Source organism: Acipenser ruthenus, chromosome 25, assembly GCF_902713425.1.
Source record: "Acipenser ruthenus chromosome 25, fAciRut3.2 maternal haplotype, whole genome shotgun sequence".
NCBI classification, from domain to species: Eukaryota; Metazoa; Chordata; class Actinopteri; order Acipenseriformes; family Acipenseridae; genus Acipenser; species Acipenser ruthenus.
The window spans coordinates 26959134-26983735 of record NC_081213.1 but is presented as its reverse complement, the minus strand read 5'-3'; the positions used below and the strand labels follow the sequence as shown (position 1 = coordinate 26983735).

At 39.1% G+C, this 24602-nt stretch overlaps 1 protein-coding gene across 3 annotated transcripts in view; it reads left to right on the top strand.

Annotated features, from left to right (window-relative positions):
* The window catches only part of LOC117971365 (protein bassoon-like), a 118440-nt gene that overhangs the window by 56552 nt on the left and 37286 nt on the right, over positions 1-24602 (top strand). For all 3 annotated transcript variants that reach the window (XM_058999916.1, XM_058999915.1, XM_058999914.1), the window contains exon 4: positions 22881-23387. In XM_058999916.1, coding sequence (XP_058855899.1) covers positions 22881-23387 — 507 coding nt within the window. The remainder of the gene's footprint in view (positions 1-22880; positions 23388-24602) is intronic.

The window sequence follows — 24602 nt, the reverse complement described above, 5'->3', positions numbered from 1 at the left end:
GGGGAACTTCTGCCCATAAATTTCTCCGCTGATAAGTGGAGAGGCTGCCTAGGGAAGCCATTGGCAGGAGGCAGGACAGCTGCCCTCCCCTTTAGACGAAGCCACAAAACAGGTGGAGGCTGGGGAGCAGGCGGCAACTCTACTTACAGTGGGGAGGTAATGGATCAGACATCTGTGATACTTGAAATGTATTTGCTTACGATTGTAAGTTGCCCTGGATAAGGGCGTCTGCTAAGAAATAAATAATAATAATAAAGGCAAGATTTAAATCCTTTCCTTGATAATCATTGGTCAAGTAATTACATTGTTAGCGATAGGTACTGCTCTTTCCATTGACAATGTCTGGTTATTGACGCTTGATGACTTGATTTGACTGACTGATTGAAAGTGAGTTCCCTGGTTGAACCACCGCTTTGCTTAATGGTATTGTATTATACTGTACTGTATTGTACTGTATTATATTGTACTGTACTGTATTGTATTGTATTGTATTGTATTGTATTGTATTGTACTGCACTGTATTGTACTGTATTGTGTTGTACTGTATTTATTCTGTGGTGCACAGGAGTTTCAGCTGACCAGAGGCTAGTAAGGTATAATGTCCTTGTGAGTGCACACTTCTCATCAGCCGGAGTGAATTGACTGGCATCATGGGGACACCGACCAGCTTCTTCCCCTCTCCGGGTTTGTGCACGCGGCACGGTACAAGGGTTAAGAGATCATTTTTAGCTGAAGACATTTCAAGATGATGAACTAAGAATGATGAACTAGAAGGGATTTTAGATAGCGCTGAAGTCTAGGAAGGGAACGACAAGATGTTTGATCATGAAAACTTTCTTTGAGGCGACAAAGCCTGTTTAATGTACTGCAGAGAGATGCATCATATGTTTGTACAGATAACTGCCACTGTCAAGGACAGGCGTATTAGACCAACTGCGAAAGAATACGATGACAAAGTAAAAGTGCAGTGTCCTGAAAACAAACAAAAAAACTAAGAACCTCTTACCAAGTGCAGTATCTCTGTGTTGAAAAAGAGAAACTGAGTATGCCAATGTCAGTATCCATGACTCTCCATTGCCTTCTGTCTTATGGATAAAGGCATCTGCCAAATAAAAAAATGAATTGTGTCTGTGCCTCTGTCTATGTTTGTCTACCTCAGCCTATTAGAGAGATAGGTCTACTGTTCACAGATAGGTTTCAGAGTCTGCTCTGGAAAGCTAGCTGGGTAGATTGAATACTGATTAAATACTGGGCCTGGCATTGCGTGGAGCTTGACAAAAGCAAGATTAATAAAAGCAGCAGGGAGCTGGGATGGAATCAGAGAACATGACAGAGCCATCTCTCTTTCATCTAGGAGAGGCTGCCCAGCCGCCAGCCATTGTAGCTGTGATGTGACGGATTGTAGATAGAGAGTTTCAAATACACTTGCCACTTCTGCAGAAGAAACAGACGTGGACCGTAGCAATTCATTTAAGAAAACAAAAAGTCTTTCAGTGCTCGTCATTTTTAGGTGTGCTGGAATACTGAGAATAAAATGTCAATGTCAAGGAGGTAGTTCCACGTGATGTAGTTGTTAGTGATCTGGGTTCGAGTCTGATCCTGTGCCCCAATGTGCCTTGTATAATTTAGCAGCACCACTCTCCACAACCTAACCTTGGCTGTCCCAAAGCAGACCTGTTGTGCTTCATTTTGCTTTTTTGGGGGTTTGTTTTGTCTATGAGGAAGTATGCCGAGACCAGCAGCTCTTGCTCAATAGCTGTTCAAAAGGAGAATAAGTACACTTACTCATGTATTAGATTTAACCATGCTTCCCCATGCTCTCTCTTTCATTTTATGTGGTTTTACCACAGAATACTACAGGAAACATGCATATTTAAATCTGCCACCATTTAGATTATTGGTCATTGCCAAAATAACCAGAAACTTTCCATTCGGATTGGGACATGGAACTTTTGTCTACTCCTTTATTTCCCCTGGGCAGCGTACAGTACCTGGTTTAAGCCTGGAGGTTTTCCAGATTGATGTGTCCCCATCGAATGAGTCAAGACTAGCCTGACCTAGTTCCTTTGTAACTTTATTAAGCTGTCCTCCATGACCTGAACCATGTAGCAGACTCCCGGAATTGCGAATGCGAGTACAGCACAGGTTCAGAGGTAACGCGACACTGAGAATATTCATTTCATTAATCAAGCAGGTGGCACGGTGACGGAGCTCATTCTCCAGAACCGAAAACAATTCTTACATTTTAATAAATAATAATAATGAAATCAATCAGGAAGTGAAAGGTTGGATAAAACAGGAGCGATGAATCAGTTTGATTTGCTACAGAAATCATTTTTGCGCTTGTTAAATTAATTATTGATAAACAAGTTGGAGTATTTAAGTTTGCCAAAATAATAAAATCATGCCTAATGATGAAAGTTACCAGTGTTTCCAGTTACTGTAACATATTAACATATTATTTACTGACCCATGTCTGGGAAGTCGTTTCTGTTTCATTCAAAGTAATGTATTATTAAAATATTATGTGCTTGTAAAGCCCAGGGCTCCTTGGTAACTGGAGTTATTTGTCTTTTAAAATGAAGTGGTGGATCCAATTGCTCACTGAAGCTTGATAAATGTGTATAACACTGTGACGGGATAGTGTCATGGCCTAAGATGTTACCGGCAAGAATTAGAGACTCGGAGACAGAAGCTGCAGTGAAGAGCTGTTACACACTTTATTGAACAAAAAACAAACAAAACACAGGAACAAATAAACACAGCACAGGGGACAAAACAAATGTTTAAACAAAACAAAACAAAACAATAGCAGCTGGGCATTCGCCTTCACTATACATTTTAAAAATAACACAAAAATCACAGCACAAGCACCCCCAAGCTCACCCCCCCACTCCCCAATTAGCAACAATGATCTAATTGGGGAATGGCCACACCTGTGATTGCTGGCAGTGACAGATTTCACCCAATCCCTGCCAACCTTACATTCCCACACACACTTTACACAGACAGGGCTTTGGCCCTGCCACAAACACAGCTGTAATGATTTTGGGGAAACTCTGCACCTAATTGGATTTAAAGCACTGAGCTGCTGATATATTTAAAGCCACTCACAGTTTCTACTATAAATAAATCCTAGCTTTATACTGCAGCTAAATTCATCTAATTCACAGAAAAAAAATAAAGTTGATGTTTTAGAAGAAGATCCTTATAAGTCATCTCTCTCTCTCTGCTTCTTATGAAACAGATTTTAAGCAGAATGGTTGAAAGCCCATGTAGGGAGTCTGCAGTCATGCAAACTCTCTTGCAGTGAATGTTATTGACTGATGTTGCCAATAGAATTACCACGTCAGACCCCACAACAAGATGAGAACTGTAGACAGCTGAGATATATATCGGAGATAGCAAATGTTTATGTGCTACTTTTATTTGATATTTTGGCTTGTGATGTACATTATAGATACACGTTGACAGTCAGAGTTAATTTATTTTCAGTGTTATGGGCTATCAAACATACACCACAGGCCTACTTCTAACACAAGTGACTTTGCTTTCAAATCAGAAAGGACTCCAACTGAAACTATCTAACAGTCAGCAGGCACCAATATCAGCATCATTCAGCAGCTGGCAAAGATATTTCAAAGAAGGAAATAAATCACAGAGGGGCAGTCGGGCTGCAGCTTGCTGTATCTCTATTTATAACCTTCCAGTGTTGTGATCTCACCAGGGTCCTGAAACAGACATGTGCTTTGAAGCTCCAGTATTTGCCATTACGCTACAGGTATTTATCATCCACCTCCACCAGGCTGGGAGTACAGTGTTTTTCCATTACTTTGTGTGGATTGGTCCTCTTTCAAGGAAAACATCAGGGTGTGTAGAAAAACCTAGTCTTGAATCTATTGCACATTGGTGCAGGGGGCAACAGCAGCAAGACACTCCTTGAGTTTCCATTGGTCTAAGATGTTCACTGTATTATCTCAGCATCGATCTACAGCACAATTGGCAGTCTCTGGTCCCCAAGGCAATTTTCTTTCAAAGCAAGTAGGATCCACCTCCCATCTGCACACACTGCTAGTCTGCCCCAAGAGTATACATTTCCATCGAATGTAAGTCTGTCCTAGTTAGCCTGTGGGCAAAGCTTTTCCAAGTCACATTCACAAGACTAGACAAACATTAGTTAAAGTCTTCTGTAATTTATTTTTAGACAGATGCACGCAAATGTATGTCTTTTAACATTTTAAAACAAAGATGGAAACATAAAAAAGCAGTTTTTTCACAACATATACAGAGGATGGAGAATATAGACACCAGCCACAACACTGTCAATAAGGTGATGGTCAACCATGGGCAGCCACTAAATCAGCATTATATAAAAATTATATAAAATTGCCATAGCCAGATTTTGTACCCTTACCACAGTGTGTCTTGCGACCTAGATGGCTGGTATTCAAATATAGTAAAGGGATATGAAATAAGAATGTGGTTTGCTGTTACAAACCCTACAACATTTTCTCAGAGCGATGAGCGATGCGGTATTTAGATATGTACAATTTAAATCTTTAATCAGGTGTTTAAGCTTTCACACGGGGGATGATTTTTGTAGCAGGTAAAAGCAGCACTTGAGAGAATTGTTGATTTTTTCCCTCCCATGGTGTTCTTTGCAGTAGGAGCCCTGAATTAAATGCACTCTATTACAGAGTGTCATTTGATTGCTTTTAGTATTGGAAGTACTAAACATTACTATTGTGCCTTCTTTGTGCCTTCTTTTCCTCTTCCTATGACTCCAAATGCTTTGTGGCATGCAATGGGAATACCTATTTTCAGAGTTTGGTGCTGTGGACACCTAACATGATGAGTTTTGGGGAGAGAGGCAGGTAATCGCCAAACAAGCCAGCCATGTGGGAATATGGCTGGACTGTGCTAATTTTGAGAATGTGTCCAGGTTTAATTGGTTAACTGATTGCCAATTAAAACTGGCAGCCCTATATTTATGAAAACGGCTTGTCGCCTGCACAGTTCAATAGGGGACCTCAAGTGAGCAGACACCTATGATGGTTACCTTGAGAAACACTGTGATAGATGTCTGCTTGGGCATGTACATTTATGTGGACTGACCCAGCCTTAAAGGGCCAGAGCATCTCATTTGCGTTTGGTTACATTTATTTTGTGTGCGTTTGAAAATAAAAGTGCATAAGCCTGTGTCACCTTCATGATTTTAGAATGCAAGAGCCAAATGTGCAATCGTCCAACACTCTGGAACACAGTGGTCATTGTGGTACCCATTCGTTTCTATGGCAACCTGATGTCTTTATAAACACTGGAGGGAAAGGATTCTCTACCAGATTCGGAATCAATAAACCTCTCTCTGTATTAAATGTTGTCTGCAGCAGTAGGTTTCCCGAGGGGGGGGGGGGGGGGGGGGGGGGGGGGTGGTATTAATAATAATTGTTGCAAACATTAGCAGGAATATGATGTCTTCTCAAGTTGAATACGTGGTTTTTTTTTAGTATACACATGCCATATCTAAGGAATGTTCTGAACACTGTTTATTTGAAACATTCATTATACACCCTTGAGTATATCAATGGCAACGTTTGTAATTCAGCACCAATCTCTATTCTACCCAGAGTTAACTGCTAAGATATGAAGTTAACTGCTAAGACATGAAGCTGCTGTTCAGGATCATGAGTCAAATTCAAAGTCATAAGAAACAAAATGAAAGAGACCATGTTTTAGGAAGCATGTTTGAAACGTAGTTACTTTCACCTCACAATATCTTTTCACCGCAGATTTGAAAAAAACCTTAAAGCTTGACTGAACCCATCTCACCAAACCATCCTACTCTTTGACCTGACCTTTAAAATAGATTTGCCTCAGCCCACCTACTGTGTATTTACCTATAGAAGTTAGTAATAGCGATTTCCAGTATAAACACACAGGATTTTGGGTCATCACCATTCTTGTAACATTTATTTAACTTGTGGAGAGGACAGGGCTTAAAAGGATCATTACAAAACCAGAACTATATTTAAATTGAAGATTAAGAAAACCCTTTGATTCTATAGTACTGGAGAATCAGACACACATACTATGAATGTTTAAATATTTAACTCTGTGAAAGTGTATCAAGGTTTCACTCCCCCCCCCCCAACCACGTACCAGGTAGTAATAAAGGTTTGACGTTGGAGTGCAGTTAACAGCCCGTGAAATAACAGCCTGCCAGCTGTTACTTTACCAAATCAGAAGCATGCCTTTTTCGAAGCAAATTTAATCCGCGGCACTTCAGTCTGACAGACCACCTACAAATGTATTTAATTAGCTGCATGGGGCCCGTGATCTGGTACGCAGATTGACTCTCACAAGTTGTTCTTTTTTTGGAGCCGGGGGTTAGATTGACGTGACCCTTCCCACCTGCACACACACATAATGTGCATTATCTTTTTAGTTCTTATGCTGTCAAAAATATCATGAAAGCAAGCGGAATAAAAAAGGCAGCAAATAATACAAATCCGTAAGACAAAGGAGATATGAATGGCACTTTGTGGGTGTTTTATGTAAGTTAAAGTATTTTTTTTTTATTTTGGTAGTTTCTTGGTATCTCATTTTCAATTCATTATGTGTACATTTTAACAAGAGTCTTTTTCAATGCCTGTTCTTCCTTTTAATACTGAACAGTATTTCCATCTGAGAACAGAAGACTGTCCATGTGACCATAGACAGTGAAATCCATTGAAATAAAACTAGGAAAACAATCACTGTTCTCAGAAGTTTCCTGCTCCAACCAACATTTAAGATAGGAAACCTATAAAGAACATATGCAGGTGTGCGATATGATATGGATCACGATACATGTGATGGTCCTGATGGGCTGCTTGTATGATGCACTGTAAGATCAGATGATCAATTAATGATGGATTACTGTGCTAAAAGACAACAGTTAAATGAGTTAGTGAGAGTATGTATTTTCATCAGCTGTAAAACACAATTATTCTCCATTGAAGAACCATTTGGTGACTACAATGAGCTAAGCCCATTGCACTCATAAATTGTCTATCAATGTAAGTGTTGTGTTAACAAGTGGATGCAATGAGAGAAAGGGGTTGCGATCGACTCTCAAACTGCAAAAAAAAAAAAAAACATTCCTGAAATGAAACGACCCCCGTGTGCTGTAATTACAGCAGCTGCCGGATCAAAAGTGTACATCGCACTTTGCAGACACTTTTCTTATGAACTTTTCCTCATTTCCTAGGGCGAATGCTATCCTAATCCTATTAAATAAGCCTTAATGCCAAACATGTGTGCCTTTGAGATATGCCAGCCTGATGCTTTGCTCTGTCGTGAAGCGTTCCTGTTTCCTGGGAGGGGGGTGGGGTACCACACATCTTTATTTAGCCCAACGAGGGCACAAGAAAAAAGCACTGCGATAATCTATCTGCACAGTGTTGTTAGTCCCTTGGAGCCTTTTTCATCTTTACGCGACAGTCGATGCACTGCAGCCATTTACACTACCAGCGTGCTAATGCTTTATAAATACAGCCCTCTTTGCTTGATGAATAGAAAATAAAAAAGGGTTTGTTATCACGCTGTTCTTCTTTTCCCCAGTGCTTTTTTCAAATCAAATGAATCTGAATGCTTCATTTTCGGGAAATAGAAAGTAAAAGATAATAGCTGTCAGTTTGTTCTTCAGCCTGCAAGGAGATTTCAGCAGCTTCTGGTAATAGACTCACGCATTCATACACGGGGAGCAGCAGCAGATTTCTCCTTGGTTACATTTTATCCTCCCTCCTTTTTTATACTCTGAAACTTAGTTCAGTCCAATTCCAATTGATATTTAAAACTGAACTCCAATAGACTCATTGTGTGACCCTGAGCAAGTCACTTAACCTCCTTGTGCTCCATCTTTCGGGTGAGACGTAGTTGTAAGTGACTCTGCAGCTGATGCATTGTTCACACACCCTAGTCTCTGTAAGTCGCCTTGGATAAAGGTGTCTGCTAAATAAACAAATAAACAATAATAATAATAATTATAATAGTCAATGAAAAGTAACCAGCAATGTCAGGCTTTATCGATAAAGTATAATACCATCCAGAAATCTTTGTCACTGTTCTGACTAATCCCTGGTAGAGGTGTATTAAACTTGATTGCCATTCCTCTTCTGACAGAACCCATTATGACTATTAAATGACTCATACTGTACTATAAGCAGCACAGTTCCAAAGTTTATATATTAGATAAGTTTGTAGCAATTTGCAATGAAATTGAAAGAGCATTATAACATGTTGGCCACCCTGACATTTCAGTTATGTCCATTCCACTCATTCACAGACTTTTCTGTTGGTTTTAGTGCTGTGTCACTGCATTAATGTATGGTTGTTTTATGGAGCCCTATCCTGTGGAAATGGCACAAGAGGACTCTTTTTAGCTCAGGTTCCCTATAATGCTAATATACATTGCTGCAGATTTACCCAGTTAGTGCTTTCATTCCAAAAGCCTACCTTATGGAGTAGCACAGCAATGCAGTTAACTGGCAAGTGTGCAGTATAATGCTGTCAGTCAAGTCAGCCAGTGAGGATAACATCACATCTGGTCATCAACACCTAGCTAGCATTTGAAGCATTCTAAATGTACTCTGATGTTCTGTTAAACTGCTGACAATGTGCAACATGACAGGAAAATAATGCATTTATTGTTTTAAGAAACTTGCAGCTGTTTTAAGCCTACCTGAGCATATTCAATGGAAAGTGTCATACAGTGGTATCCAATGTTGTGAGGCTTTAAAACATATTGTCCAGTATGATTAACTGGACTTTAGCCAACATTGGAAATGTTAATAAGACATTATGAAGATCAATGTTATTGATTCATACTGTCAGGTTTTATTTGTTTTGATGTACTGCACTATAACCAAGATCTGTTCCTGGTGCAGTGTACCACACAGACCAGAGGGAATGAAGTTTACATGTAGTTCACATAGTGTGTTGATAATGTGGCTCACTTGTGGTATAACATGTGCTTTATACACTATGTGCACTTGGTACAATTCTTAGCAAGGCAGAGACCAGAAGATGGGAGCGAGTACATTGTGTGATCTGTGAAAGTTAGGGTTGAGCTGCCCAGCCTTTAGAATACTCTTATCTCAGCACTCCAGTCCTGGCTGAACCTTCATTAGCTTCACTAATTTAACACCACCTAAAAAAGAAAAAAAATCTTGTTATCTATGCACCATACTTCCAGAGTGGAGAACGCTGTGTATAATTACCATAACCATTCAAAGGCTGTAATGGCACAGAAAGCTTGCATAATGTATGGCATTTCAAAATCATCAGCAATGGATTCCCTGAAGTCCCACTGCACCCCTCCTGGTATGATGCAGTTGTGTTTATTGTGCATTAAAAGGCTTTCAAACCAATCCTACTGTTTCAGGCTTCTGTGTCGGGGTGTGCTGAGGTGGTCACAGGTTTGGTTTCTTTAATGAAAACTATCAGCACTGAGATTCATGGCTCACGGAGGAGTCCAATTCAATGTGTTTTTTCCCCCCCTAAAACAAGACTAAATTGAAACGTGTCCAGACAACCATTAAAAGACTTGACCATCTTATTTGAGGAGGGCTGTTTGTTTAATCTCCAGGGACGGCTTGAAGTTCTCAATGTGCATCTGATTAGGCAGTATTGCCACTCTAGCTCCAGCCTCAGAACATATTTAAAATCTGGAGCGTAGGCGTTAACCCATTACTGCAAATAACTACATTCACTTCTGAACTCTGCATTTCATTTCCATGCGTATTACTGTTTGGGTTATGTACCTATTGCATGGTGTCATTTTCTGTACTCCTTTTAAACTCCTCCACAGGAAGGATCTCCAGAAAGAAGTTTGCAAGTATGCAGATTTGTTACCTACTAATTATTACTATTTCTTCCCCTATGCATTTATTTTGTTTTACACTTTTACTATGCTTGCTTACTTTACAACATTTTAGTATGATTTTTGCCATATTAGAATTAATTTAATTTGCGCCTAGTAAGACTAAAATCCATACATTTTCCCTACATTCATCTCCAAGTGTAGTCAAAGCAAGCCAGCTTTAATAACAACACTGCTTTGCAGCACTCTCATTACTATGTAACTTACAGAACTGTAGTTTCTTGGCTCCAAGTTTTTCCCCTTTTTCTTCCATCTATTCATTCAGCCTCAGATCATTTATACTTCTAGACTGTCAGTATAATAGCTGAAGAATAGCCTGGTATACTATCATTTTAAATGTCCTTTGCTTCTGAAAGCTGTCCTTTTTTCATAGCGTATTATTACTTTGCAGTTATATTGCTGTGTTTAGACACACAGCACTATAATGAGCACTGTTTAAAGTGCATAATTATAAATTAGTGTACTGTGCATTTCTTCTTTTGTTACGTGGGTGGGATATAAAGTGCTGTAATACGATTTATAATACAAAGCAACTTTTGATGCAGGGTAATTCTGTTTCAATTTTAGTTGCATGATCATGGAATAAATGTCTGCTTGCAACTGTGTTACTGGAATATAAATCCAGCTGTTCATTGCTCCTTTCATTTTACTGTGTACTTCTCTATATCAACAAGTTTGATGTTTTTGCACTGGTGGCATTACCCAGGTTGAACACTGGGGGTACATTTTAATGATCTAAAAATAGTGGCAGATCTTAATACCACCGTTCTTTAACTCAATATAGCCCCTTTCACACTGGCACTCCTACTGGGGCAGGACCCTGGTTCTGGCTACCCGGGTCACAATCCTGCATGTGTGAAACCACGTACCTGGGTCATACCCGGGTTGACCCGGGTACCAGCGACCCACCTTCGGATGTGGGTCAACACACATTGACCTGTTTGAGTGAGACAAAATTCATGATGGTCGTTCGTGAGCCAACGCAAAGTAACAAACAGCCACACCTGCCTGAAGGTTTCACTTCCGCAAGGAACATTTCTGTTTATTCTGTTTAGCCATATTTTTGTTGATTGAGACACATCACGAGCCAGGTTGCAGCAGGGATGTAGAAACATTTGCCCTAATCAACATCTAAGCTGACTATTCAATCCAGAGAAGTTTGGGTGGAAGTGTCCATAGCAAGCTGCTTCCAGGGCATTGAAACGCTCATTGTGCACTAGCGTTTGTCACCCAGGTCAACCCTGCTTTATGAAAAGCAGTGTGAAATCGCGTACCCAACCCGGGTAGGTTATGTCCTGGGTACAGCATGCCAGTGTTAAAGGGGCTTATAATGCTAGTAACCCCCCCCCCCCCCCCAATAAAAATACAGTAAATTAAAGTCAGTGGAAAAACAAGTTTAGACATTTTAGTGAGGCAGTATTTAGGTCTGCCATAGTTCAGATCATTAAAATAAACCACTGTTTCTGTGATTACATTTAAAGTATTTAAATGTTCCATCTCATACCTCTGCTGTAAACATCTGATCAGTTTAAAAGTTTTGCCAATTAATTTTGCAAACCAGTAACAGATGTTATTTCACAGTTGCTCAGTTTCAAACGTACTTCAGAGGATGAAGCTTCAGCATCGTTTTCAAATTGTATTTCTCTGCATGTCCAATAACTAATTAATTTGTTACACAGCTATAAGATACAATCATTTTTTATTCTGAAAAAGGGACTGGTATTCAAGCCGTGCTTCTGCTTGAAGTAGAATGCAGGGTCACGGTGGAATGGCAACATTTGGATGTAACAGTCTGTAAATTGAGTTCATCAGTAGCTTTGAAATAGCATTAAAAAAAAAATAGAATACTGTACAAGTCATCCATTCTGTAAGCGTGCATCTTTTATTTAGGAAAATGTGAGCCCTACAGAATGATAGTAGTTTTAGATAAGATTTACTGGATTTTTTTTGTTAGCTTTTTTATGTACTTTTGGTAATGTTATATTGTGTCTCTAATTACTGTGTATTTACATAGTAGTTACTTAGTAAATACATGTGCACGTACTCATAATTACTAATGATTACACATAATTGTTATTATGCATAGTTACAATGTACTTAATGTGTTCATCTTTTTGCATGATATATGTCAGTATATAATTCTATCAGAAAACAGTTAGGGTTAGTGTTATATTGTGCAAAACAAATTACATTTGCATAATAACTATGCATAATAACATTGTAAGTATGTTACTATGTAAATACATGGTAAATAGAGACACTTAATGTAAAGTGTTACTGTGCTTTTTAGAGTGTGCCTTGTTGTTAAATGTTTGCTTGAATTAAGAAGGCACGTGCGGTTGGCCATTGGAATACAAGTCAGTCTTTCAGACAAATAAAGCAGAGGCGTGCCAGGATGAAAAGTAAGGGAAAGTATGTCAGCTACAACCTTGCTGTAAATGAACACAGGGCTAGTCAGGACAGCTCAGAGCCATAGCCATGATAAGTGAACTGTCTTGATGTGAATTAATTAGAAAAGTGTCTCTGAGATAGGAAAAGCTTCATTAAACTAGTTTCTCTTCAACAGTCCGCTGTGAGAGAACCGCAGCCCGTAAAGCATAGCAAGTCGATCTAGTCCTCTTGATTAGAATTTCTTTTTCGAATGAGTCTCCCTGTAGCTGGAACGTGGCTTCAAGCCCTGGAGGGATCCGCAGTCTCTCATTTGCTCTGTGCAGCTATTTCCAGTGCTAGTCGAAGCAGGTAGAACATGCATTTTACACTGAAGTGTTAATTATTATTATTATTATTATTTATTTCTTAGCAGACGCCCTTATCCAGGGCAACTTACAATCGTAAGAAAATACATTTCAAGTGTTACAATACAAGTAATACAATAAGAGCAAGAAATACAATAACTTTTAATAACACAGGGAGCAAACTGGTGCAGAGGTACACAATGTAGGAGCGTTTAAATGTTATCAGGTCCTGGCGGGATGGTGGGGGAACGGAGATCAAAAGCACTGGTTAATGCTCTATTACAGAATGAAACTGCTGAGATATAATTTCTTGTCTCCAGGGATTTCCACGGATCTCCAGGTCCAAATTCTTAGTGGTAGTGGGACTTCTTAATGGAATTGTCCAGAGCATGCAGAAGCTACTCATATCTGGAAACCTCATAGAATATTGATTGTACTGGAAATTATTTCAGAGGTTTTAAGTAAAAATGTTGAAAGCACTATATAAAAAAAGCAAACTCTTCATTTAAGTACCGAATCCGTTTAACATTCTCTATTACATTAATGTTCTTTTGTTACTGTATGTATTGTACCTGCTCCAGTCAGACATTTAGAATGGTACTGCAGACAATTCTATCTCCAGAATGATATAAGATGCAGTGCTACAAAGAGTTCTAAAAGACAAAAAATAAATAATGATGTCACTGCCATCATTTATTAAAGAACTGCAGGAACAGAGCGTTAATGTACCGTGTAACCACTGAGCTCCACAATTCAACACCTCGGATCATCTGTTACTTTACCACTTGATCCTTCACTTTCATTATCATGGTGTCTGAATCTACTGTACGGTAATTGATCTCATGGTATCACATATATCTTTATGCGTGAAACTAAGCAATTCTAAGGAAGTACAGTGCACCAAAGAGATCGATATTCATAGTTTCGTTTTTTTTGTACAGCCTTCACCAGTTTTGCCAGTCATGCACATTGTAGGAATACTGTACTTTCTGGAAAATGCTGGTACATGTGCTTGTGCACACAGATTTCAGGAGGAGTTCAATATTAGTATAGATTCAGTGTTAATAACAGTATTGAAGACAAAGGATATTGTATTGATCCAGCTAGGGTGTCCAGATTATTGGACAAAAAAGCATGCATTGATGAATAATTCATAAAACATGATGATAAAAACCACCACTGCTATTTCTAATTAAAGTAGACCACTGTTTAATGAAAATCAGACATCCACTAGAGCCCACAAGCTGTACCTCCAGATTCAATGGCCCACAGTGTGTCGGACGCAATGCAAAGTTAGATTTTATCACAAATAACAGGCACTTTGAAAAGACGAGATTCATTTAATCTTATTTTGTATGGTGTTCTAAAAGTACTGCGTGCTACCTAAATTATTTACATTTATGAATTTTTAAAGATACAGAATGTATTTGTTTTTGTCTGTCACTCTTAGCTTCATTAGTTTCGCTTTACCCAGAAAAAAATGATATAGAGAATCTCTGTCCTTCAATGCTGAATGCTGGTTATGCTTTCCAGTCCATATTTACCGTGCTCTGCTACACTTTATTATAAAACAAATTGATCTTGAGATTGACTTGTTAAACTGTGTAACCAGGTGTCAGCCCACGATTACTACAGAAAATGCAGTTCCTGATAGCACTAATAGTGTTTCTATATAAAGATTTTTCAATATAAAAATTCAGTTTTTAACTTTGAAAAGATTATTCTGTGAATATGAAAATTAGCTTGAGATTGTGAAGTGTGCAGTAGGTTTGTTATAGTTTTATTTAAAGAGCTATAAATGAGCAAATGAATTTGATATTACAAGAATATTTTACAAATTGATATCATTTATATAATATCTCTGTTCAGTCCATTGGGGCTTTTCTGTTGAAATACAAAGCAAATAAACAGATACAACTGAAACATAGCCCCTCAGCATTATAACTGGATGCTACTACAAATTATAAGGCGGGTTCACAACCACGGTAGGTTGTACAAGTACTGACCTTGCAATTATTGGCCTTGCATTAACTAAACCATTTGTGTTGTATGCTAAGGAATAATTCAAAGCGTACATATGGGACACCCACAGGACTGTACACTGTAGTTATTTCAGTGACTCAATGCATAGGGTTCGCAGTCTGTAGTTTTATGATTTGATTTAAATGTAGCTGTATCTCACCTCTGAGGAGCTGAACAGTGCATATGCATAACTATTAAATGTACCTACAATCGATCTTGGAAAACCCACTCTTTGGGTACACTCCTTTCACACATTTAAAGATTGCCATTAAATAAAAAACACCTATTTTTGAATAACTCTGGGATCGCTCACATGCTTTGCTTATTGCATTGAATGTGGTTCTTTCCAACAGTACTGCCTGTTGGATACAAAGGGCTTTTTTTTCTCATTTATCATTCCACTCAAAAAGACGTATTATTCAAGTCCAGTTTCTTTTTTGATGCAGTGCGTTGTTGGTGTGTACACTTTATAGCCACAAACTGAGCGTTTTCTTGGAGTTTAATGTCCAAAAGCCGTAACGGAAAGTCTAATTTATTTACTCCAGTTCCATAGAAACATTTGTCACAAGTGCATTAATAACCCATGTCACAGGACCACAGAGAAACATAACACACGCCAGCAACACATCACAGAGCAACTCACACACATTGACACACGTCAGCCACAGAGCAACTCACACACATTAACACACGCCAGCAACACCTCACAGAGCAACTCACTGTCAGATGAATAGATTCTTATGCTCCAGTGTAGTCCAGGCACGCCCATTTTTTTCCCATAATTATGAACAGTGCATGGACATGAAGCAGTGAGAGGGAGCAAGAAAGAGAGCGAGCTTGTGTTCCAGCTGGCAGCAGAACCAAGGCACCCAGCTGAGAAATTGCTTTTTAGCTCTAATAGGGACATCAAGGTTATGCTGTACAGGATTTCTTGCAGTCCAAATTCCCTGTATTATATGTACCTCATGTGAATGGAGTTACACCGTGGTGGCATTTCTAACCCTGCAGATACCTTGCCAGGATGCCGTTTTCTTAAGATGCATTGTAAAAGAATAAACAAGCACATCTTGCAAGGGCTATTCAGTAGACCTTTGGGGCAATAAAATAATAATTATAATTAATATAACTTTCACTGTAATCAGCCGTCAAGCAGATGATGCTTAAATATAACCCTGTCATATTATAAACACCCCACATCAACATGTTTAATATACCTGGAATTGGTGAAACTGCTGTGCAATAGGAGTCTCATTTCCTTCCCTGCTGCAAAAGTCATTGATGTAAAAAGCATCCTATTGAAGGAAAAGGTGAATTGTACTTGTTAGCTTTAGCTATGGCAGTGTGTGTCAGTCTTGACTTCGAGAAGCAGAGATTTGGCAGGCACGCTTGGCCCCCAGCCTTGTGTGTAATTACTGTACAAGCTGTTGGTCTCTGCACAATAAAGTCTTCTCTGGCACATAATCAGTGTCAAACTGGGGATTCTGGAGGCCACAAAGGAGGGCTAGCTGAACCCATGCTGAAAAAATGTGAGTCATTTGGAAATCGTCAATATATATTTTTGAGTCGGTAGTATATTAATGGTTAGTCCGCAGAATAAAGCTTGAGGTAAATTGTAGATAGACTCTGTTGTCATAGAAACTCTCAAAATGGTTCCTTGAAACAACCAATTGCTTGCAAACAAACTCACTTTTTCTGTATTATCCCTGTAAAAAACATATTATATATATACTGTGTATATATATATATATATATATATATATATATATATATATATATAGATAGATAGATAGATAGATAGATAGATAGATAGATAGATACAGGAGTTCACATAACTTTTAACATTAGGTTCTCACGTGAGTACCAGCAGTCTAGCTCTACCTCCTCCTCCGACAGTTCAAACAATTGGGATGGCAGTGTCAGAGACCACAACAATAGGTTCTGAATGTTTAAGTAGGGGTCCGGATTGCTGGTTATTACAATTTTGGTTATTACACTGTAGAGCAGTGGGGTCTTGAACTGGCATGTCCATTCTGGAGACCAGGGTCTAATTAAGGATGCTTTCCCCAGCTAACCTGGCACGGACCCATGTGGCTGTTCCATTTTGTCACATGTCCATGCTCTTACACCATAAGACTTTTCTGTTCAATTTGTTCAGCAAGCAGCAGGGACACCATTGAACCAGGGGTGAACCTTTTTGTAACCAGTTATTATTATTTTTTTCCTTTTTCTTCTTTTTTATAGTTTGTTATTTCTTTTTTTGTTTCTTAAAAGCATTTAATACCGCAGGCAACTTTTCTGTCTGCCTCCCTTTCTAAACTCCACGCTGCTTCCATTAACAGATGTACGTTAAAGCCATCAGAAGCCGAATCACTGTGGAACCGCAGTGCTAATGTACAAAAAAACAATAACAGGCTGGATAAAAATAGTGATTTTATGGCTTCAGAGGGGTAAATGTGCTTCCCGGCAGAGGGGCCATGGTACATTGACTCAGATCTTGATTTAGGCTTCCTTCAAGCCTTGTGGCAGATACGTGCAAAATCAGATCCTACTTGAGGAAAGAACAACTGGATTCTTTTTTTCACGTCCTAAGGCAATGGCTGTTAAAATATGTCCGTCCCCCCCCCCCCCCCCCCCCCCCCAGGACTGCAGTTTCTGTTGTTGTATTTCTCTGGATTGTTCTGCTTGTTTACATACTGATATATGTTTGATTGTTTGTATAAAGCATGTGCCAGTAACTGAGCCATATAATGTGTGAGTGATGTTGAGTAGCCTTACAAAGTATCACACTTGACTGACTTGAGAAAAACACTGATTCGTAGCATAAACTCATGTTAAAATGATTCTTCTTTTTCTTCTTCTTCTTAATAATGGAAATATTATTCATCCAGACATCCACCTGCCAAATAATCTAAATAACGTTACAAAGTATTTTTCCATTCATTTTTGTAATGGTTAACATCATTAAAAAACCTTTGCCGTCAGCAAAGGAGAAAGAGACCGCATCTGCTGGCAATGTGCTTCAGTAAGCCTCAGCGTGAAGAAGCTCCATAGCTGATGGAATAAATCTTCCCTGTATAATCGCAACGCAAGCCCAAATCAAACAAAATGTTTGGGAGGAGAGAAAACAACGATGCGCCATTGCTGATAGTCACGCCTGAGCTTCCACCACGCCACTCAACACGCAACAATTCAATTGTGAATAAACTGATGGCAGCTGTTGGGAAAGTGTATGGTACGGTATGAGCACAGGAGTGTTCAGTAGGATATGCCCGCAGAGACATGCACACCAGCTAATCTTCTTTTTAATTGACAAACTTGTTGCAGATGAAAGGTTGCCCATTTACAGTGCCAGAGTTGTAAGACCTGTAGTGATTGACTTCTTGTTTCGCATCCCAAAGTCATGCTCATCAAGGACGACTTAACCCTTCCCGTGGTATTACAAGAATGAAATTGGACTGAAAGATAAAAAATCATTGATGGTGTCAGTTGCACAAATTAACTTGTAGGGCATCTGTTATTAAAGCACTTCAATTTTTTTTTGTTAAAAATGCAGTTTTTCATTGAAAAATGATATATGATCTATTAACATTGTTGCGCATTCATTTGTTTGAGTCATAAAAATGTAAATAAAATGAAGGGATGACTCGTGAGTGACATTTTTCTATCTTGAGAAGCACTGAGCAGTTCATTTAGGATGCGTATTATGCAGTGGAACTGAAAGCGTCTGCTGTTTTGCTACTGATTGCTGCTGCATTTGTTATCATATCCTTTGTGTTGAATTAATATGGTTCCATTTATCAGTGGTGTAATTTCCTGATCGATGCTGTATTTGAAAAAGCTGAAATGCAATGAAGCAAAAATAGAAGAAAGGAATCATTTGTGATCAGTCTCTCATTTAACTGTTTCATCCCCAAAACTGTTTGTTCAAAATGATCCTGGATCCTTAAAATCCCTGCGTTGTTCCTGAGCTTGTACTTGTATATCAATGTTACACCTTTACAAGTTACCTGTATGCCTGTTTTATAATATTGATGTCACTTTCACTGGCTTGAGGCCCCTGGGTATAACAACAATTTGTTACATGAGAACTAAACATCAAGTGACCAAATTGTTCAATTCTGCATGTTTCATTATGAACAGCTTCCTGAAAAGGCAGCTATGGTATTGAAATGCCACTGGAACTTGGAACAGCATGTATAGTATTTATACCAGGGGTAGCCAACTCTAGTCCTGAAGAGCCGCAATCCTGCAGGTTTTCTGGGTATCTTTAAATCATCAGTGGCTAAAGAAATTAAGACATTTAAGAAAATAATTTGTTCAATTAAGTAATTGAAAACTCAGAGGGAACGAAAACCAGAAACCCCTGCAACTCTCCAGGACCAGGGTTGGCCACCCCTGATCTATACTGTATTATTCGCTGGCAGGGTAACTAGGTTATGCATGCATGCAACTATGAAGATACTGGTAACTGTATGTAGTCTTCACTTGTACCTCAAAGGCACAGTCTTACTTTTACAAGGAGACCGAGAGCTTTATCTCTTCCTATTGGCAATGTCTATTATTATGTTTATTTAGCAGACGCCTTTATCCAAGGCGACTTACAGAGACTAGGGTGTGTGAACTACGCATCAGCTGCAGAGTCACTTACAATTACGTCTCACCCGAAAGACGGAGCACAAGGAGGTTAAGTGACTTGCTCAGGGTCACACAATGTGTCAGTGGCTGAGGTGGGATTTGAACCAGGGACCTCCTGGTTACAAGCCCTTTTCTTTAACCACTGGACCACACAGCCTCCTATGGCCAGGCATTCTTTTTCATTGCGTGAAGAGCAAATGCCTGCCAAAAAGAGTCCAATTTAATTTCATCCAAACACACCCCTTATTTATGTTTCAAATCCTCTTCTTAATACAACTGCATCTCGTTCCTGGCTTTCTCTTTTTTTATTGCACGTCTTGTGGAATTGAGGTTATAAATTCTTACGGCTCTCAAGGAAAAGAAAAAAACAGATGGAAGCAATACAGGGGAAGTGCATTAATGGTTTGCTCCTGGACAGTCTCGGATTCTGTTGTTTGATGAGAAAGCAAACTATGAGATTTTTTAAGGATGTGTCATCTTAATGGGTATTTCATGGTAAATAAATAAATAAACATACAGTTATGGTGGTAAGGGATGAGGATGTACAGTAATCCATGGCTATAAAGCACCAGAGAAAGAGTTCATTCACTGTACACTTCAATAAAAGGAGCTTAAATGGCACAAGTATTATTAGCATGCATGCAAATTATTTTATGGAGCAGCAGAATTCTTAAAAAAAAAAAAAGTCCTGCCAGTCCTGCAGAGGTCTATAATGAAATATGTAACACAACAAATCAGCATTTTGAAAGGCCCTCTTCTTCCCTGCCATTGCTGTCAATGTGATGTACAGCTGTGTTGAAGGTTATCCTTGTTATGTCAATCCTTGGTCATTATGAATAAATGAGCCTAATGCAGGGGACTGCAGCCTTTGGAAGTGGCAGCTAGCGATTCTGATCAGAGGAAGCCCTTATTAAGAGGAGGGATCGGCAGAGAGAGATGCTTGTTATTCATTAGGGACCCCTCCCTCTATCCCCAGAAGTAAAGCTCTCGGTGTGGATACAGTATGAGTATAACCCCCCCCCCCCCCCCCCGTGCACACAGCTTGCTCTCCTCAGAGAGTGTAGCTATTGCCTCTGTGCCTCTTTGTATAATACGCCTGCGCTGTCTTTAGTTACACATCGTTTTTAATGTGCACCTCTAGTATACCATCATATCAAAAACACAGAAGTTTTTTATATAGAATACCTTGTATATGATCTGTATATAATCTGCATACATTACTTTCATTTTTAAAACAGTGTTATGTTATGTATTAAAAATATGATACTGTAGTTTCCACAATGTGAGCAATTAAAAGATATATCTTTTGGCATATCAGTAGTTATATAAAATGGCACATCAACCTCAACCGAATACAATATATTGAATAACTTGTCAGGTTATGGTGTGTTTACACAGTGATGGTACATGCATGTTTGCCTGCATGATTCTATCTAGTACGTGTGATCCTAACAGTTATCTGCTGTAGCCGCGTATCTGGTGTGATCAGCTCTGATTTCACGGACAGGAGTTAGCTGCATGTAGCTGATTGATTTGCTATCAGCACGCAGCAGCTGCCAGGAAATTTTCCGGTCAATTAATGTTAATAAATTATCGATTGCTACAGTGCTTTGGCTAATAATCTGCCAATGTATTTGGTCATCTCTGCATGATACTAATGATTTGAATTGGGGTGGTGGCACCTATAGCCCAATATTGAAAAGCACTTCATATTTCAAATGAAACTGCCTCCCTATCCATTCATACTGTAGAAAGAGTATATAACTCACCTTGAAACAGAAATTTAACAGACCGCAGCTGTGACGCCGATGATACAAGAGAGAGTGTGTACAGGACCAGGTTAATTTCTTACAGACTACCTAGATAATTCAATATTTGTAGTTATGAAAATATTTTAGATTTTTCTATACTTGTGGTTATGAATGAGATTTATTCACTTCCATTCATTTTTCCTCCTGGGCACTTTTCTAATCAAAGGGAATGAATGCAGCAGTATGGTGTGTGTGTGTGTGTGCACATGATGAATGCAGCAGTATGGTGCACATGTGCGGGGCTGTAAATGCTGATGACTACTGACTGAATGAGGATTTATCAGACCTGATGAAGCCTCAAGTGAAGCGTAACTTATCCAGCCCAGAGACACGTACGCTGTATCACTCAAATCATTTATTACCTCCTAAACACTGGCGCATAAACAGCTTCTCAGATTCAATAATCAAAAGCACTTATAGTCCCGTTTTCTTCTGAAAATCGATGGCAGTGCAGTGTTCATTGGAACCAAAGAAGGCAACTAGGCAGTAGTGGTTTTAAGCACACGCAAGGGGCCCCAGGCAGAAAGGAGGCCTTTGTTGTCGTGGCTCAGTTACTATAAACAAACTTATATTCACCTCAAGTCTGCACCAGAATTAATGACTTATTAGCTATTTTACTGTTCTTTTTATCTGTACGCCACAAGCCATAAACAGAAAAAAAACACAAAGGTATAAAGCCGTGTGCTAGTTTATGTCAGTATGTGCTGTTTAACCATGTAGCCAACAATTTAAGCAAAAAAACGGTAAGGCATTTAAAAATGAACTAATTTCGACACACCACAAACAAAGTTTGCATTGTGCTTGCTGGGAATACATGCATAGGTGTCTCACACAAGTAGGGCTGTGTGTTTGAATGAACCTGGAAACAAATTAAAATAAACGCGTTTTCCAGCCAATGCATTGTCCTCGCCTTTTGCAATGCTGGACTACATCTACAAGGGAAATTTCCTGGACCTGTATCCCAACCTCAGTATTACTGACTTGCATCTGCTTTTTTCTTGCCTGAACATGAAATTAATAAAAAAAAAAACTATTTACTTTATACAATGTCGCAGGAACGTTTGACTGGACTAGGGCAGAAAGGGCAGTGTGTGGTTTTTTTTTGCGATTGCTGTAGTAAAATGCAATATATTTAATAAAGTCGTTGTTGCCCTTTTTAAAATCATGGTATCATAGCTTAGTATTACTGGTAAAAATAGGGAATAGGGGCCCCGGAATCAAGTGGAATGGTGGGGCCTCCATTGGACAAACACCACCACTGAAACTAGGCAATGTAATACAAAAGAAGTACTGTACTTGGTTTTGCAGCATACAACATTTCTTTGCATGGGCCAGTGAACGGTACCTTATATACCATATATCAGAAATCGCTTTTGATTACAAGGTGTTAGAAAGAGGGTGAAAGTTATAGTAGACATATATCAGATGCATTGTTCGAGTTACTCTAGCATGTTTTCCAGCTGTATATCAGAAACAATGTTAGAACAGTTATTAGAGCTATTTCCTTTTGGGGAAGAAAATGTTTGTAATTTGATTAAATATTGTTCTGCTACAAAAAACAATTAACCTGAGGATGTTGTGTACTCCAACTGTAGTCGGCAGGTTTGTTAAATAAAAATTGTATCATGGCGTGTTGTTACATGGATCAAACTTTAAAACAGTACCGATTCATGGCAAAATGATGTTACATCTTGAAGTGATGTTTGCAGCTGGTGTGAAATAATGTTTCTTTTTCTTTTTCTAATTGTTTTCCAGAAAAATGAGTGGCTTTGCTTAAATTGCCAGACTCAGAGACTGCTTTCAGGCAGCCTGGGAGATGCACCAGTTCCTGTACCTCAGCCATCTCCAAAACACCAACCCATGGGCTCACCTCGACACCAGACGCCTCTTGGGACCAATCAGCAGCCACCACAGCAGAAGGGACCCAATCAACAGCTAGGGGCAGGGCAAGCGAAGCAGCAGAAACCTCCTACAACTCAAGGGAGTGCATCCTTCTCCCCAGCAAAGCATCATGGTGTCCCTACGCAGGACAAGCCTCCTGCCCAGGCAATGCACGGTGTCGTCAGCGAGGCGCACAAACAGCAGCAGGCTCAGGAGAAGGACAGGATGCACCTAAAAACAGGAAAGGAGGCCGTGGCTCCAGCCGTCTCCAAAGAGACCAACAAACAAGTACCAAAGAAAGAACCTGAACACATCACTGCAGTGCCCCAAGCAAAAGACGGCAAGAAAGCTACAGAGTCTCATAAAGTCAAACACCATGAAGTTAGTTTTTTTTTCCTTTTTATCTTTTACCAATAACCACCCCCTTACCATTGTGAAAAATTCTAGTTCCTAAAATAAATATATTTATACATTCAATAATATAATCAATTGCTGATGGGAGCTATTCAGACCATTTCTTGTAGAAAAAACTTTTTTTTTTCAAACATACAGCATGATGTGTTTTTTTTGGGGGTTTTTTTTACACTTTTTCCCCCATGAATGTGATTGGGCCTCAGTTAGCTATATCCAATTGTCCTTTGAAAACAGGATTCAATTCAATATGTCAGCTGGGAACATTGGGGAACTCCAGGGGATGTAGTATATATATATATATATACTCTTCTATGGGTTCTATTGATTCCTATCAGGTCTACATTAGGTCGCCAAACAAAGTATCTCAGGGAACTCACTGGGGCAGCAGTAGTCTACTCTTGGGTGAAACAGTGGTCTTAAGTTCCATTTTTCAGTTTAATTGCAAGAATAAAATAATAGCCTGGGGTATTCATTGACTTGTTGTGAGACTTTCATTAAGGCTTTATCGCGTCCTCCTGTTTCTGTACCAAGAAAGTGCAAGCAGCTGGATTCTTGTAAACTTCTCGGAAAAGAGTCCTAGCTCAAAACTGGCATTAGTTATTAGTAAACTTCTTTAGTCAATAAGTCCTCATAACTCCTCATTGACTTACACATGGAATGTGATGTTGTTCTTGGAGATTGAAGGGGTGAGGTGGGTACAGTTTATGTTACTTTAGCAGGACATTATGTTGAAGTTAGGGTCTATCTTGCCCTAAGCAACATTGGAAAAGTGCCCAAAGGTGTTTTTTAAAGCTGGTGGAATGCATTACACTGTACGACAGGTTCCTTATAATAGAAAAGTGTACAAATCTGATAACACCCTTGTAGTGACACTGCAGAGCTGCCTGATGTCCCTGTGCTGATGAATTACATCCCCCTGCTGATCCTTATTATTCAGGAAACTGCCTGCTGAAATGTTGCTGATAAGGCAAATGTATGGGATGATTCATTGATCCAGAGTTGAGACAAAAGAGCATCCTCTTCTTCGATTAGCATTTTGAGCAGATTTCAATTAAGAATATGTAAATTTAATTATACGTGATTTTAAGAAAAGTATAAAATCTTAGCCAAGTAGCTGTGCACTAGAATCTGGTTACAGTATTTTTAAATCTGGTTATGTATTGTATACTTGTCTATTAGGGG